General features: G+C 40.5%; 1 protein-coding gene across 1 annotated transcript; it reads left to right on the forward strand.

Annotated features, from left to right (window-relative positions):
* The first annotated feature begins 218 nt into the window (after nt 1-218).
* Nucleotides 219-12,331, forward strand: LOC107571780 (putative fidgetin-like protein 2). Its single transcript, XM_016258146.1, has 2 exons — nt 219-321; nt 10,275-12,331. The coding sequence occupies exons 1-2, from the start codon at nt 297-299 to the stop codon at nt 12,329-12,331; spliced, it is 2,082 nt and encodes a 693-aa protein (XP_016113632.1). The 5' UTR covers nt 219-296.
* The last annotated feature ends 2,463 nt before the right edge of the window (nt 12,332-14,794 follow it).

Below are 14,794 nucleotides of genomic sequence, written 5' to 3' on the forward strand. Positions count from 1 at the left end.
TTTCACTCTTGTCTAAAATTGAGATGATGCCTTTGAGGGTCTTGATTGTTGGTTGCACGTTCCTTACTCGTGTTCATGCATCATAAACTTGTTTGTTTGCATTTAAAAATTATGCAGTGCAGTGTATGTGTATATGATGACCGTTCACCCCTCCTGATCGCTGCTCCTCCTCTTTTTTTTTTTTTTTTCAGGAACACATTTTTTAGAGTACAGGCCAGCAATGGACTACAGCCGTAGAGACGCTAACCTGGGTTTCACCGCAGAACTGTTACCGTAATCGAGACCAGATCCGCAGAATGCTGAGTCCCATTGTCCCCTATAGTAAGTTTAACATTTTTGACATCAAACCACAGCAAATGCATTAAATAACTTATTGTGAGCTATAGCCTAGTGAAAAATTCCCCAACGGCTACTTAAGTATTTCGTTTGTTGGTAAACCAGTTTGAACAATGGTGCATTTTAAAAAACGAAATGTTCCCAGGTGTGTTCTTCACAATGTTTTAAGCCACATTATTGGCTGTAAAAAATACCCAAAGTATATGTCATGGTTGGTAGGACAGGTGTGGGGGTTGAACTGATGGCTGTACTAGGAGAAACCCTGTGGTTCTGCCACTGTCATCTCACTATGACTAACCACTAGTGTCCAGATTACTAGCACAGTTACTTCCTCTATCTCTGTCCTTTTCTGAATCTGTCTTTCTTTCTCTTTTTCTCTGCCTCTCTTTCTCCAGTTCTCTTCCCCCTCCTCACTGTTCTCGACTGACCTAATAACTGACATGTCCAGTTTTAGCCCCCATTCCTAACCCCCCTGCCAGGCTTCATTTGAGCTCCCCTTTGGCCCTCTCCAAAACAGCATTGTTTGTAGACCAGCATGGGGTTTCTTTCCCCAGTTCTACCTGAAGAGATGCTTTTTTCTCCACTCTTTAGCTCTTCTCTGTGCTTTATAGGCATGACAGTTACATGAAAAGAGGGAGGGAAATCAAACTAAAGAGTCAAGGCACCTCAATTTGAGATGTAATCATGTATTAATGAGTCGCTGGCTTGAATATACCTTTCAGCTGGCTTGCTAGGTTGTTGCATCAACCGATTACCATTGATGTCTAATATGGTATTATAATTCCATTTAGTGAAGCATTCAGAGGACCTTTGTCAGATGTGCCAATGGAATTACTTTTTGTTTGTTTTGATAAATTCCTTTTCTCATGCAAACTGAATTCTCTGCATATGTTTTAGAAGAAAACTAGTTTTGATGAGGGGAAGAGCTTTTATGATTAATACTAATAATAATTCCACATTTCCATTGAAGTTAATTCGTTGATCCTCAGAAGTTGCACACAAAGAAACATTTTATATCCAAATTGAAATTTCACGTTTTATGTCTAGATGTACCATCATTTTTCTGTTGCAAATTCTTGAAGATCAGTTGTTAAAAAGGCACATTCTTGCCTTGGCTGAAGTGAAATGACCATAATGGATGTCAACAATTTAATTTTGCTTTCCTATATGCCCCATGATTTCTAATTCAGATAAATGATGTTCAAAAACATTTAAAAATCTTGCCGACCTCAAAAACGTTCAAAGTTAGTGTTTAAATAAATTATGTATTGATTTATATTTATAATTTGCTATGGACGTTATGCTTGTCCCTATATAATGAATCAGTAAGAGTTTCAAATCCAAAACAAAAAATATGTTTTTATATATTCCTTTGTGTTTGCTGTCTCTCGTTGCACACTTTATTTTCAAAAATGTCACAAGGCCCTGTCAGAATATTTAACATTCTTTGAGTATCTGGACAGTGTGGGTTGTTTAGCATACACACCTGGCTTTTAACCACTAATTTTAGATGGCTAATGTCACAGATCCTGATTTTCCAGTGCTGCAGCATGCATTTGGATTTAGGAACTGGTCTGCTTGTTTCTGAAGTTTGATGATTGTGGACTGTACGTATGTGTGCGTGTGACCCCTGAATGTCAAGTGTGATATTAGGACAGCACAAATGTGTTAGATATCCCTCCTGTTTACACTTTGAGCTTTAAAACCCAGGCAAATTCCTTTTCCTCCTGGTCATTCCCAGTCCTGATATGTCTTGTCTGTTCACTCTTCCTCATAAGTCGCCTGTGCCGGAGTCAGGTGAATGTAGGGAAGCTTATGTGGTATAGATGTGAATAGTGTCATAGCCATGCTGGAATTTTCTTTGTGGAGCAACTGAGCATTTCTGACATCGGTGTTTATGTTTGACTTGAGAGGACAGGCATTTTTGTACCCCATGTGCACATTTGAGGATTTTGTTTGATGTCTGTCACATGCAGTTACGTGACCTCTCATTACATCCACAAACAATTATAAGTGTTGCTCTGATGAGCACGTAGGAACCGCAAGCTGAAGATCGTTCAGAGTTGAAGGAAATCTGAGAGAGATTCCTGGGGCCATGGATACTCCTGGAGGGATTTGGAGCAAAGAATCTGTAATCTGCACTTCAAACACACCCTTAAATCAGTCCCAGGCCAGCAACCCATGAGTACTCTAACTCTTGTTGCTCAGGGGCCCTGCTTTCCAGCATATTCCTTGCTTAAAGAGAAGCAATCTTAGCCTCAGCTCTCTCGCTATATTATGACCTCATTTCTTCCCTTCTCCACACTAAAGGCCCAGGCCAAAGAAGCACTCTAATTGCATCTGTTAAGTCATTAAGGCTTTGAGTTGGGTCTATGGGAAGGGGCGCGCTGGATGCCTCAGAAGAAGCTATTAACAACAAGCATCCAACACATCTATTCTAATGAGAGCGATGGGGTGAATTCGGCTCTGGAGGGGCATGCGGACCCTTGAGTAAACAGGCAAGGTGCTGAAGTGTTTGTGTGAATGAGTGCGGGGTCATTAGTGGCGGGTGTGAATGGACTTTAATTAGCCTGCAGTGTAGTCAGTGAGATGGAAGAGAAACGGCGGCAGTAGGAAAAGGGGCTTAGAGAAACACATTCTGCCTGGGACCCCCCACCTCTGCTCATCATCTCACCGTTGTTGAAGACAGCTCATTAGGCCCATTGCTGCCACAATTACGCTTCCAATTAAGTCCCGGACTTCTGAGGGTTATTGGGCGTCAAGCTTCTCTGCTCCAAGATATTCCAAGATATCCCTCAAAGGGCTTGTCCGTGGTTCTCTAATTAAAGATATAGTTCACTCAAAAGTGAAAATTGTGTCATTATCTAGACTTACTGTATGTTGTTTCAAACCTGTATGACTAGAACACAGTAAGTATTTATTTTTTTATTGTTTGTTTGTAAAATGTTTTTTTTTTGCACACAATATGGACAAAAACAGTTGAAACAATGAAATAATTGAAATATCTTGAAAGATATATAAAGCATAATTTCTCACAGAAGGTATATAAAGCCTTCCTGTAGGTTTAACAGTAGAGCATGGCATTAGCAATGTAAAGGTCATGGGTTTGATTACCAAGAAAAGCAAGAACTGATAAAATGCAATGTAAGTTGCTTTGGATAAAAGTATTTGGCAAATACATATATGTAAATATAAGGTCATACAGGGTGAGTAAATGACAGGATTTTATTTGTATGTGAACTATCCCTTTAAGGTGCAGTGTGTTTTTACAAATCCGGCATTTGCATAATATCACAAAATTGTCCGATCTGTAGTCTGAAAAGTTAAAACCACATACTATATATCCTGCATCCAGTCCAGTGTTATTTAAGTATCATTGATACACTATTTTAGTTTTAGTTAGTATTTAGAATTAGAATTTGTTTATAGTTTTCATTCAAATTGTTTTGTAATTTATGTTAGATTTTTTTTCTATATTATGTCTATATAGTTTTTTCTATATAGTTTTAGTTTCAGTTTATTTAGTTATTTTAGTACTTCAACTTAAAGTAAACAAAAATGATAAATATTGGCTTAGCAACTAGCTAAAATAAAGTAAGTTTAATTTTTTAATATACAGTATATATTTTATTTCAGTTAATATTTATTTCAAGTAATAATGTCTTTTCTGTGTGTGTGTGTGTTTTAGTTGTACTTAACGATAATAAACCTAATCCAATCCAAGTTGTATTTGTGAGTACGCGCACAGAAAATCCCAACACGGTTGGTTGTAGGGTCATTAAATAAAGCGGCCAGGGAATTCGAGAGAGGGCACCGCAACGCAGTCTGGGAACTCCATGAGGGGGCAGGGTGGAAAGGAAGGAGAGAGAGGGGGGACCGAGAGAGACTGGAAGAAGGGGATGGAGGAGAACAGGGGGAGATGGAGGAGAGATTGGGTAAGAGAGACAGATGGAAGGGGGTGATTGGTCATCACAGAGCCTTAGGACAGCTGTCCTTTGATATATATTAGTGGACACAATGACCTAAACCTGGCCTGCGGACACAGAAAATAGGAACCTTGTTTTTCTTAAAGGGGAGGGGTGCCAGGCATTTGGCCATTAGCTGGTCAGGGGTGATGGGGGTGTTGTTTCTAAAATTATGAGCATCTAATCATTCATTCAAACCACCAAGGCTGTGAGTTTCTCTCATTTTTAGTCTAAAATGAGCTGAAATGTGCACAATTATCCACAAATGATACATATAGATCACAGATATTGCGCTTCACAACATGCACTTTAATTTTTTCGTAATGTGCCTGTTTAATAGTATTGATTTCAAATTAAAGCAAAAGATGCATACAATTTGAAATGTACAAATATTCAAATTTGTACTAAATAATTTTCTCATGAGTAAAAGCCTATATTACGTAATGCATTTGTCATTATGCTAATGCTGATTTTTCATTATTCTCACACTGTTGAGAACAATGGAGTGGGACTCCATATTTACTGTAGTCATCATCAACATGAACACTTGGATTGCAACACTTACAGTGTCCCAAAAGGCTAAGCAATAACACCTTCAAAGCTGAGAGATTATGGACTGCAGCTCAAATGGAGGACGTGTGTGTGTGTATTAGAGAGAGAGAGAAAGAGAGGGAGAAGAAAAAATCAGATCCTTCACTGCCACTCTAGCAGATAGGCTCCTTCCTCTAGGGACCCCACAGGGCCTGGCTGAAAAGAGCCATGGCGTCTGGCAGTGCGCTGAGGAGCAGGTGTGAAAACTCATAAGGCCCACCGCCTCTTCTGCTATTACATCTTTCAGGCCAATGAAAAGTGAGCAGATGAGCAGAAAGAAAGAGCAAGAGAAAGAGACAGAGAGATCATGTTAACCACACTGCTGTAACTAATGGATCAATTTATAAAAATGGTCATAGTTATGGCCTATTATGCATGCCTTAGGAGCTGTTGTCAGGATTTTTGAGGAAGGATCTCACACTTCTTTCTTTTTCTTCATTTTTTTCTAAAGTCAAGATCTGATCACACTTTATCCAGGACGGGTTTTTTTTAGAAGATATAATTTGTTGATATATATACATTTTTTAATTATTATTTTACCTTTTTTTTTTTTTACATGTTTTTACATGTTTATTTGTTGTGCATCACTATGCATGCCTATGCCTTTTTAGCCACAGTGAGACAAACTGAATATTTAAAGTCATTTTTTGTTTTGTTTTGTAATTATTTTTTCCGGTATATTGAAATATTAAATATTATATACCTCAATGCTATTTATTTATTTATTTAGAATTTTAATTCTAATTAAAAAGTACAAAAACATAACCTGAATTTGATTTCGAATAACTACTGTTAAGGCTCTGCATGACTTTAAAGTGCCCGATAGGCTACATCATCGACATTTTGCAGTCCCTCTGCCTAAAGCATTGATTTAGAGACGTCTGTATACGGAATACAAATCAGCTGATGATTAGAACACAGTGTGCCATCTTATCTGCACCAAGGTGATTAATTCATGTAAACACAATCCTCCCTCTGCGTTCTTCAACCAGATCTACTCTTTCTATATCTCATCTTTCTTCCTCTCTCTCTCTCTCTCTCTCTCTCTCTCTCTCTCTCTCTCTCTCTCGCTCTCTCTCTCCTTAATCTTTATACTTTCTTAAAAGAAGAGCCCTTCTTTTGTGGCATCTGCGTTCTTCAAAGGGTGTTCCACACATACCAGAACTGTGGGCTGAAGTTTCAGGACATGATTCCTAACAGGATGCTCACTGTTCAGCCGTACAACTACTGCTTTTAAGTTGTTTTGATGTTTAACTGACATAGATGGATAGTAATTAATCAAATTCTCAGGACTGAGAATTTGTGTGTGTGTGTGTGTGTGTGTGCTGTTATTTCCCCTAGCTTCCCTTTAAAGTTGTCTCCTGTTTCAACAGTGTTAGGGTAGGTGAATGCAAGTATACTCTTGTCTGTGTGCTCTTTAGTTGAAGATGCAAACGGTGTTTGTAGATTTGATATTTGAATATGCAATGAAGGGGGTGCCTTTAGTAGAGTAAATCTATGTGTGGGGTTTAGGGAGTGAGTGCCCACAATAATGCCTGATTGGATTGATTCAGGCTGCTCCGGTTTACAACTGGCCCCTGTGCAATCTGCCTGGTTTAATAGCCCTGTGTCCCATAAGGCTTGTTGCATCCATGTAGGTTTTGTTCCTCAGGGCAGGAAAACAAAAGTGACACGGCCTGAAAGTGCACACGGATCCCTGGGGAGCTGTGAAAAGCTGAGCATCCTACGGCAGCCGGGCCTGTTCAGCTCTCACGTTGCAGAACCTTCTGCTCCAGCAACCTGCTTGTAGTAATATAGTGGTCGAGTCAAAATCATAACTAATATTTTGGTTATCCTAACTTTTTTTGAAAAATCTAGTAGCGCTTTATTGTAACCTACTGATATTAAATAATTAGTTATTTTATTCAGTTCACATTTTTGAAATCAAGGTGGTGCACACAAACAAACAAATGCGCACATCTCCAAAAGAACCCTCAATAAATCCTAGGACGGCACAAAGGCTGTCAGCACACTGCTGCTGAATAGATTAATACGATTTCCATAATTAGGCAGGCCTCTGACAATAGGAGCCCTCAGCTTTTGTCTCAGGACCAACAGGATTGTCAGGCCAGGAGGACGTCTGCTGGATGGGCTGTGCAACAATGGACACACAGACAGTAAGGCGAGCAGTGGAAACATCTGTCTCGCTGCCAGTATCGGACATGCATGGAGCCACCACAGCAAACCACTCGCCGCGATTCACACAAAGCAATGGCCAGGAGCTCCCATGCGGACAATGAAGTTTTGTTTAAAGGGCCCTTTGTTTCTTAAGCCACACATCCACTCCTCTGTTTACTCCTAGTGTTGATGTGAGATTAGAACTGGTCCTGTGGCTATAATTTAGGTATATGTGTGTGAGAGGGAGAATGAAACCTGGTTGTGTCCATGTTGAGACAAAACTACACTTTCTCCATCGTGTACCCAGCATAACACTTATCCTCATAACATCTAACTTAATGACCTGTTCAATGCAATCTCTCTTTTTTTCCAGTTATTTATTTTTCTGTAAAGGTGCACTTGATCATTTCCCCCTCATTATTTAAGCTTAAATGCAATTAATTAGTTATGGCTTATTGCAACTAGAAAGTTTTGATAAATAAAAACATTTTGACTGCTATATTGGCCACTGCAACATAAAACACTTAAGTGCAGTGCACCATTAAATTTGTCAATTGCTACTCTCTTTTTATCAAATGTAAAAAACTAAACTAAAATAAAAATGTTTTAATATTAATATTAAATTATTAATATAATTAATATCTATTTTTTATCATTATTTTACTTTATTTTACACTGCATAATTTCTCAGTATACGTGTTATGCTGCAAATGCTTTGGCAAGACAAATGTATAGGTTTTGTGATGCCAATAACCTTAAAATGTAAACTGAGAGAAATCTTAAGAAATCTTTTTTTTTATAGGATATTCCTTGTTTCTTCAAAACTAATCATCTCAGTCTTTATTGGCATATTTGATTAATTATTCCTTGGCTTGATTCTGTCATTTATTCACAGAAATAAATAGCCTTCATTTGCACTTCTACTTGTTTAATTGAATGAATGAATTAATGAATGAATGGGGCATTTATATTGCGCTTTTATTGTGTATTGCTGTACACCCAAAGCGCTTTACAGTCATATGAGGGCGTCTCTCCTCAACCACCACCATCCAATTGGAACATCTATTCTCAAATGCCCAGAATGAGTTAATCTCAGCAGCTGTGGGGATTTAAATAGAAACAGGTAAAATCACATCTAGATTATTAGAGTCCCTGCTGAGGGGTAGCTCTAATTGCAAACCAGCTCATCTGTGGCTTATTTCATGCTAATGGATAGCATTTTTAGCTGGGTAGTAGGACACTAAGGTGAACTCTTCTTCTTGAAGCAGCCTGCCCCAAATGACACTTCCATGTCCGGTTTGGCAGCGCTTTCCCATGTGTCTTGATGCACGCACACTCATGTATATTGATGGAGTGGACAGCAGTTTGACCGCCTGAATGACTTCCCTAATGTCAAGTCCCATCCTCTCAGATAGACTCGTGCGCGTGCATGCACACGCACACACAGTGGCCGGAGCGCCTGCTGTCCATTCCCCCTCCTCCTGCTCTACCCGTTGCAGGTTTTATGAGCTCCCCTGGGATGCCATCTATCTCTGTCACACACTGGCCCCATTATTGTGCTCCATACAGCACTTCACGAACCAGCCTGCAGATTGGATTGTCCTGCTGGCCATATACTGTTTCTACTGACTGAACAATGATCAAATGCTTTACCTGTGTTTGCCTTGTTTACAAATTCTGAGGGATTTTTTGTTTTATATTTTGGTTATATTACAAAAAATCAGCACTAGCGTTTAAGGTGCTAGTTTGGACTTGAGGAACTTAAGGCTCTAGATATGAATATGAAAGACATGGTAATCCAAGGGCCATCTGGTCTGTTGGTGTGATCTTTTGGAATAAATAGCAGGCGTAATCTGAAGACACACAAGGTTTGGCAATGGGAGGGGCGAGAGTTCGAGAAAACAGAAAGAGCATACAAAGGGGGAGGGCCGAGTTTTTGGGAGAAAAAGAGTAGGGGGGAACATAGCACACAGGACTGAAACTTGATTTAAATGGCAATAAAGCAGCAGCTTGCACACTCTGACAGAAGTGTGAATAACGAATCATCACTTTCCCATCAGATTGCAGCCTGTGATGAAGATTTGCAGTTTATTCCTTTTACCTCCTCATTTCCCCCTGTAGCCCTCACCCCAGGCTGATTCCTGACAGTTCAATAATGCCAAGCTATGTGTGGAATTTAGCTAATGCCTCTGGAAGGAGCAGTTGCAACCCTCATGAAATGGCTGGTTTTAAAACTATTCTCTGCTCCATGAAATTCTCAAGACCAAGAAAAAAACTGCACTTCCTGTTGAAGGATTAAGATCTTTTTACTTTTATAACAGTCATAAATTATGCATACCGCTAAATAATTATATTTTTTATGCTTTTATGATGCATTTTGATTCATTGTGATTATTTATTTTTGTTAATTTTCTTTTGAAGTACCATTGAGCTGTGATGCTGTCAAGTGTATTGCACTTTTAAAAGTTCTGAAAGAAGGGAATTGGTTTATGAGTGGGGGGAGGGCGAAGACTGGATATGGAAAAAAACACTTTATATATATTTTTTAATTCAGATGTATTTTTCTTCATGTGCGTTAAAATCACCTTCATATTAGGCAAGCATAATTAATCACAGGAAAGTGGTGCTGGAGATAGCCAGAGGAAAGGGTATTCCACACTCCCAGTGCTTCATGGGAAGTGGCCAATGAATAGCACAACTTTTTCGTCCACCAGTCGCCCCATGCACAGGGTGATAACAGTTTCTCCTCTGGGAGAACTGCAGATGGCAACATAAGGCTGCTACATAGCTGAGGGATTGAAAGGAACAAATTCACAGCCCTTCTCTTTTATATGTATGGACTGTGGTTGTGGGAGGGGATGTATTGAGGGAAACATGCACAGGGTGATAACAGTTTCTCCTCTGGGAGAACTGCAGATGGCAACATAAGGCTGCTACATAGCTGAGGGATTGAAAGGAACAAATTCACAGCCCTTCTCTTTTATATGTACTGCAGAAAAAGAAAGACTCCCTCTGTGTGCATGCACAATACCAAAAGAGTATTCTTCCAGAGTTCACCAGGCGTAATGTGTCTTTAGTCATTTTCACTAGTCTTATAATTCTTTGACAGGAAAAACAAATTATAAAAAATCACTGGATCCAAGACTGATTTGTGAATGGTATGAACATATGCTATTGATATATATCAAGTTCTTGAATAATCTGACAAATTGCTGTCTTCGGCAGGCCTATTGAAGATGCACTGGAACCCGGAGCATGCACAGCCCCTGAGCCAGTGGCCTGAGCAGCATTTGGACGTGTCCTCCACCACCTCATCCCCTGCCCACAAGTCTGAGCTCTACCCCAGCCGCAACCGTAGCTCCTACAGCTACGCCTGGGCAAATGATGACATCTCAGCCCTTACTGCCTCCAACCTGTTGAAGCGCTACGCTGAGAAATACTCTGGCATGCTAGACTCACCATATGAACGCCCTGCTGTGGGCACATACCCTGAGCCTGGAGCCTTTGGGGCTCTTAACGGAGGCCAGAAAAATGAACTGGAGCCTTGGCCTCTTACGCACAGCACTGACGGGGGTTATCCATTGGTACCTCCTTCCTCTCATGATGGTCTATCAGGACCAAAGGTGGTTCCCACATCAGCAGGCCCACCAGGCTCGGGCAATGTGTCAGCCGTTAACAGCAACCTTTCGGACTCAGGATACAGCGGGAGCAGCTCCTGCAGTGGGCCCCATTCCAGTGACTACCCACCCAGTTACAATGGCACCTACCTCTCATCAGGGTACTGTCCCCAACCCAGTTCAGCACTTCCACCAGCCTCATTACATGCCCTTCAGCCTAGCCCCACACTTCTCCCCAGTTACACACCTTCTACCCCTGTGTACAACTACCCCCCTAGCACCTACTCTCACCAGACAAGCCTTGCTCCTAGCTACACCCATCCAACAGCCCCTTACATCCCCTCGGGCATAGCCGTGCCCTCTCCACTTCCATCAAGACCCACAGTGGTTGGTGGCAGCTATGGCTATCAGAACAGCAGTCTAGGGGGATCGGAGACTGGGGGCTCTCTGAAGAGAAAAGCATTTGAGATGACCCTGGATGAGGAAGATGGAGATAGTTCACGCTATAGGAAATATAGCTATGATTCCATAAAAACTGGAGGAGATTCTCCATACGGGGTCAATGAAAAAGCTGAGTGCCGTGGAAATGACTTTGGAACGGGCAACACAGATCCTCAAGCATTTAAGCCTAGTAAACCTTCATCCCAGTCGAGCCTGGAAGGAGACGAAGTGGGGAAGTACAGTGGGCTAAAGCCCTTGGTTTCACCAACGTATGGAGCCGCAGGGGATTACAGTCCACCAGTAGCCATGACTGGCGAGATTGGAGGTGCGGAGCAAGGCTTCTCCCAGCATCGTTCACAGAAGCACTCCGATCCTGTGAAAAGCATGGAGCCCCGAATGCTGGAGCTAGTAAGCCAGGAACTGCAAGATTGCAGTCCGGCTTTGCTTTGGAGTGAACTGGCTGGGAACTGTCACATCAAAGCAGCACTGGAGGAGGACGTGCTGTGGCCTGTCCTGCGACCCAACCCTGTCATCCGCCCACCCAGAACCGTCCTGCTGTTTGGCCCTCAAGGAGGGAGCAAAACCACACTGGTACGATCCATGGCATCTCAAATGGGTGCTACCTTTTATAGGCTGAGTTGTGCAACTTTGGCCTCTAAATTGAAAGGAGAAGCAGAGCAACTTCTTGTCACTCTGTTCTCAGTAGCAACAGCCCGACAACCTGCAGTGGTGTTGCTCAGCGAGGTGGAGGCCGTTGAGGAGGAAGGTCTCAGACAGCAACTGCAGGCCCAGCTAGAGAAGATTCAACATGGTCAGAGCAGCTTGGCTCTGGTTGTGTGCACCACAAGACGGCCTGATTTGATCAAAGATCCCCTCCTGCGCTGCTTCTCCAAGCGTTACCACATTGGCCTGCCAGATGGAAACACACGCAGACATGTGCTTCTGCAGGCGCTGGCGCCCCAAGGCTTCAGTCTGGGTGAAAGGGAGATGTCAGCAGTACTGCAGCGTTCAGAAGGCTTCTCCGTCTGGGAGCTGCTGCAGCTCTGCCAGCAGGCTCTGGCATCAGCTTCTGCCTCTGCACCCGTGCCCTTGCATGGCCTCTCTTCATCCCTTTCTTCCCCTACCCTCCAAGACTTTGAAAATGCTTTCTGTAAGGTACGCCCTCACAGCACCCCCAAAGAACTGGACACTTGTATGGAGTGGAGCAAGGTTTATAGCCACTGAGAACCTAGTCAGCCACTTGTTGGGGACTGCTAAATGCTTTTCTTTCTTTTCTTTTTTTTAAATACTTGTTGCAGCCAAAAGAGTGGTACTTGAAATTACAGTTTATGGTGGGGAGGCATTTTGGATTGAATGCATTTAATCTAGCAAACATGCCATGGTGTGTTGTTTTTCTATAAATATACATATACTTAATTTTTTCCCAAAGAAATGAAATACTAGGCCTTTCTTGAAGGGGCGTTTATTAGTTGCTTGGCATATCTGATCGAAAGACTGGACTAAAGTCAGTGTCAATTTAAAACAACCAATATAAGTACTTGAGAAGAAAAAAAGAAACAACCCAAAGATCAGAATGAGAATGTTTTATATATATATATATACAGTATATATATAATATATATATATATATATATATAATTGGCAGCTAATCATGTCTAATCATAAATTGTGTTATACCATCATGTGCTAAATATAAAAATGAACACGCTCAACATATAGACAATCCAGATGGAGCAGCCTGTACCAATGTTTAAAATTTTCACAATTTTTGTTTATAAGGTACATAAAAGTTGCCTGGAGTGATCAAATGTCTTCAAAACATCACTGCTGAAGAAACTGAGATTATTGAGTTTATTTATATTGTCTGTAGACTGGCTTTTGTGGATTGTAAAATTTTGATCAACTGTGATGTAACAGCCGCTGATCACTCCTTTAGCCCAAACACACCCCATGCTCTTGTCTTAGCACAATGGTTTGTCCCCTTGGTTGCTGGCTCTGTACAGCCATGTGGTGAGCTGATTTCCCATCCCCCGTTCCTCTATCTTACACACAGCCTTTTGGAGAAGCCATATTCTGACTGATGTCTAGTAATCCTATAGCACTGTTCGGCTCTTCAAGTACAGCTGGTGGCTTCACTCATGCCACACAGGTCAATCAGAATGACCCCAGGAGCACATATTGATCAGTGCCGAAGAGGCAAAAACCTGCAGAACCTTGCAGACTCAGGGACATCCAACGGGTACAAATACATCATCTTGTGTAGAAAAATTCAGCACCAATTTCCATTCATTCAAACCATTTTTATTCAGATGTCATAGGCAAACACAGAGACTTGGCTGATTTCAAAACAAGAACACAAAGATACTGAGTAATTTAACAGTTTGTCCAACAAAATTGTCATTAATTAGCTGTTTTGATCTATTAGTACAGTAAATTTGTTCTTGGATCTTGCTCTTGTACATTTTCTGTAACCATTTCTACCTCATTTTTGCAGCATATTGTACATGAAATTATTTATTTCATGTCTTTTTTTATGTCTGTTATAAAAATGGTAATGTTCTTGAACTGTAATGGTCTACCTCAGAAAAGACTGTATTTAAAAAAAAAAGTACTACACAATATTAAAGAGAATATGTCAAAAATCTTTAATGGCTCATCTACCCGTCCATGTCAAGTGGTAGATTGTAAAGGTGAATTGCCTTCAAAATATAACTTTAGAATTTAAAAATATAAAATGAGTGAGATTATGAAATGATGTAATACAACTAAGATTTGTGGGATATTGTGGTCATGCGGATATTCTACACTCTCAGAAAAACAGGTACAAAAGCTGTCACTGGGATGGTACCTTTTCAAAGCTACACTTTTGTACCTTTAAGGTACCAACACAGTACTATTTAAAAGGTACCATCCCAGTGACAGCTTGTACCTTTTTTTCTGAGAGTGTATGAATAAACCAAATAGAAAATAAAATTATTTTAATGTAAGTGAATATTTGCTTGTAGCTTCTGCATTTGAGATTTCATTGAGATTTTTTTTTCATAGTTTAATACTATGTTGCTTAATTTCAATCAATATTTAACATTTAAACACTGCCCAATGATGTGGAGTGCCTTCAGGATGGGTGTCAAATAAAGGCGCTCTGTGGTCAAGGGTTCAGTATAGTCCAAAAAGAAAAGCTAGATTATGGCTGCATGAAGCATAGTCCATACAGATATGATGGGAATTGACTTAATTACTTATGTGTGATTGCAACCGTTGTCTTAAACTATAGGATATACATAAAAAAACATTGACCCCAACATAACCCTCATTAAGTCCAATGTATTTTTATAGTATGGAGATTAATCTAATATTTAATGTAAAGTGCTGATGGATGCTGATGATTAAGTCTCTGATTAAGATGAATAATGCAGGGTTATACACAGTCCTTGCCCTCCAGTCCCTATCTAAGGATAATTATTCTCCAGCTACCAGTAGAACAAAATAACATCCTTCAATTCATACACTCAATAACACACTCACCTTGTGGTGGCACTAAGGGTTAATAATATGAATTTGAAGGTCAATAATTTTCTTTCCACTGAAAATAAATCTGTGAATTAAACTGCGGACTTATTATGATATAATTCTTTGAACTGCATGCCCATTGAATATATGAATATGTTGCTTTTTATTTACTTTTAC

This window comes from Sinocyclocheilus grahami, unplaced genomic scaffold, assembly GCF_001515645.1.
Source record: "Sinocyclocheilus grahami isolate Dianchi unplaced genomic scaffold, SAMN03320097.WGS_v1.1 scaffold1651.1, whole genome shotgun sequence".
NCBI classification, from domain to species: Eukaryota; Metazoa; Chordata; class Actinopteri; order Cypriniformes; family Cyprinidae; genus Sinocyclocheilus; species Sinocyclocheilus grahami.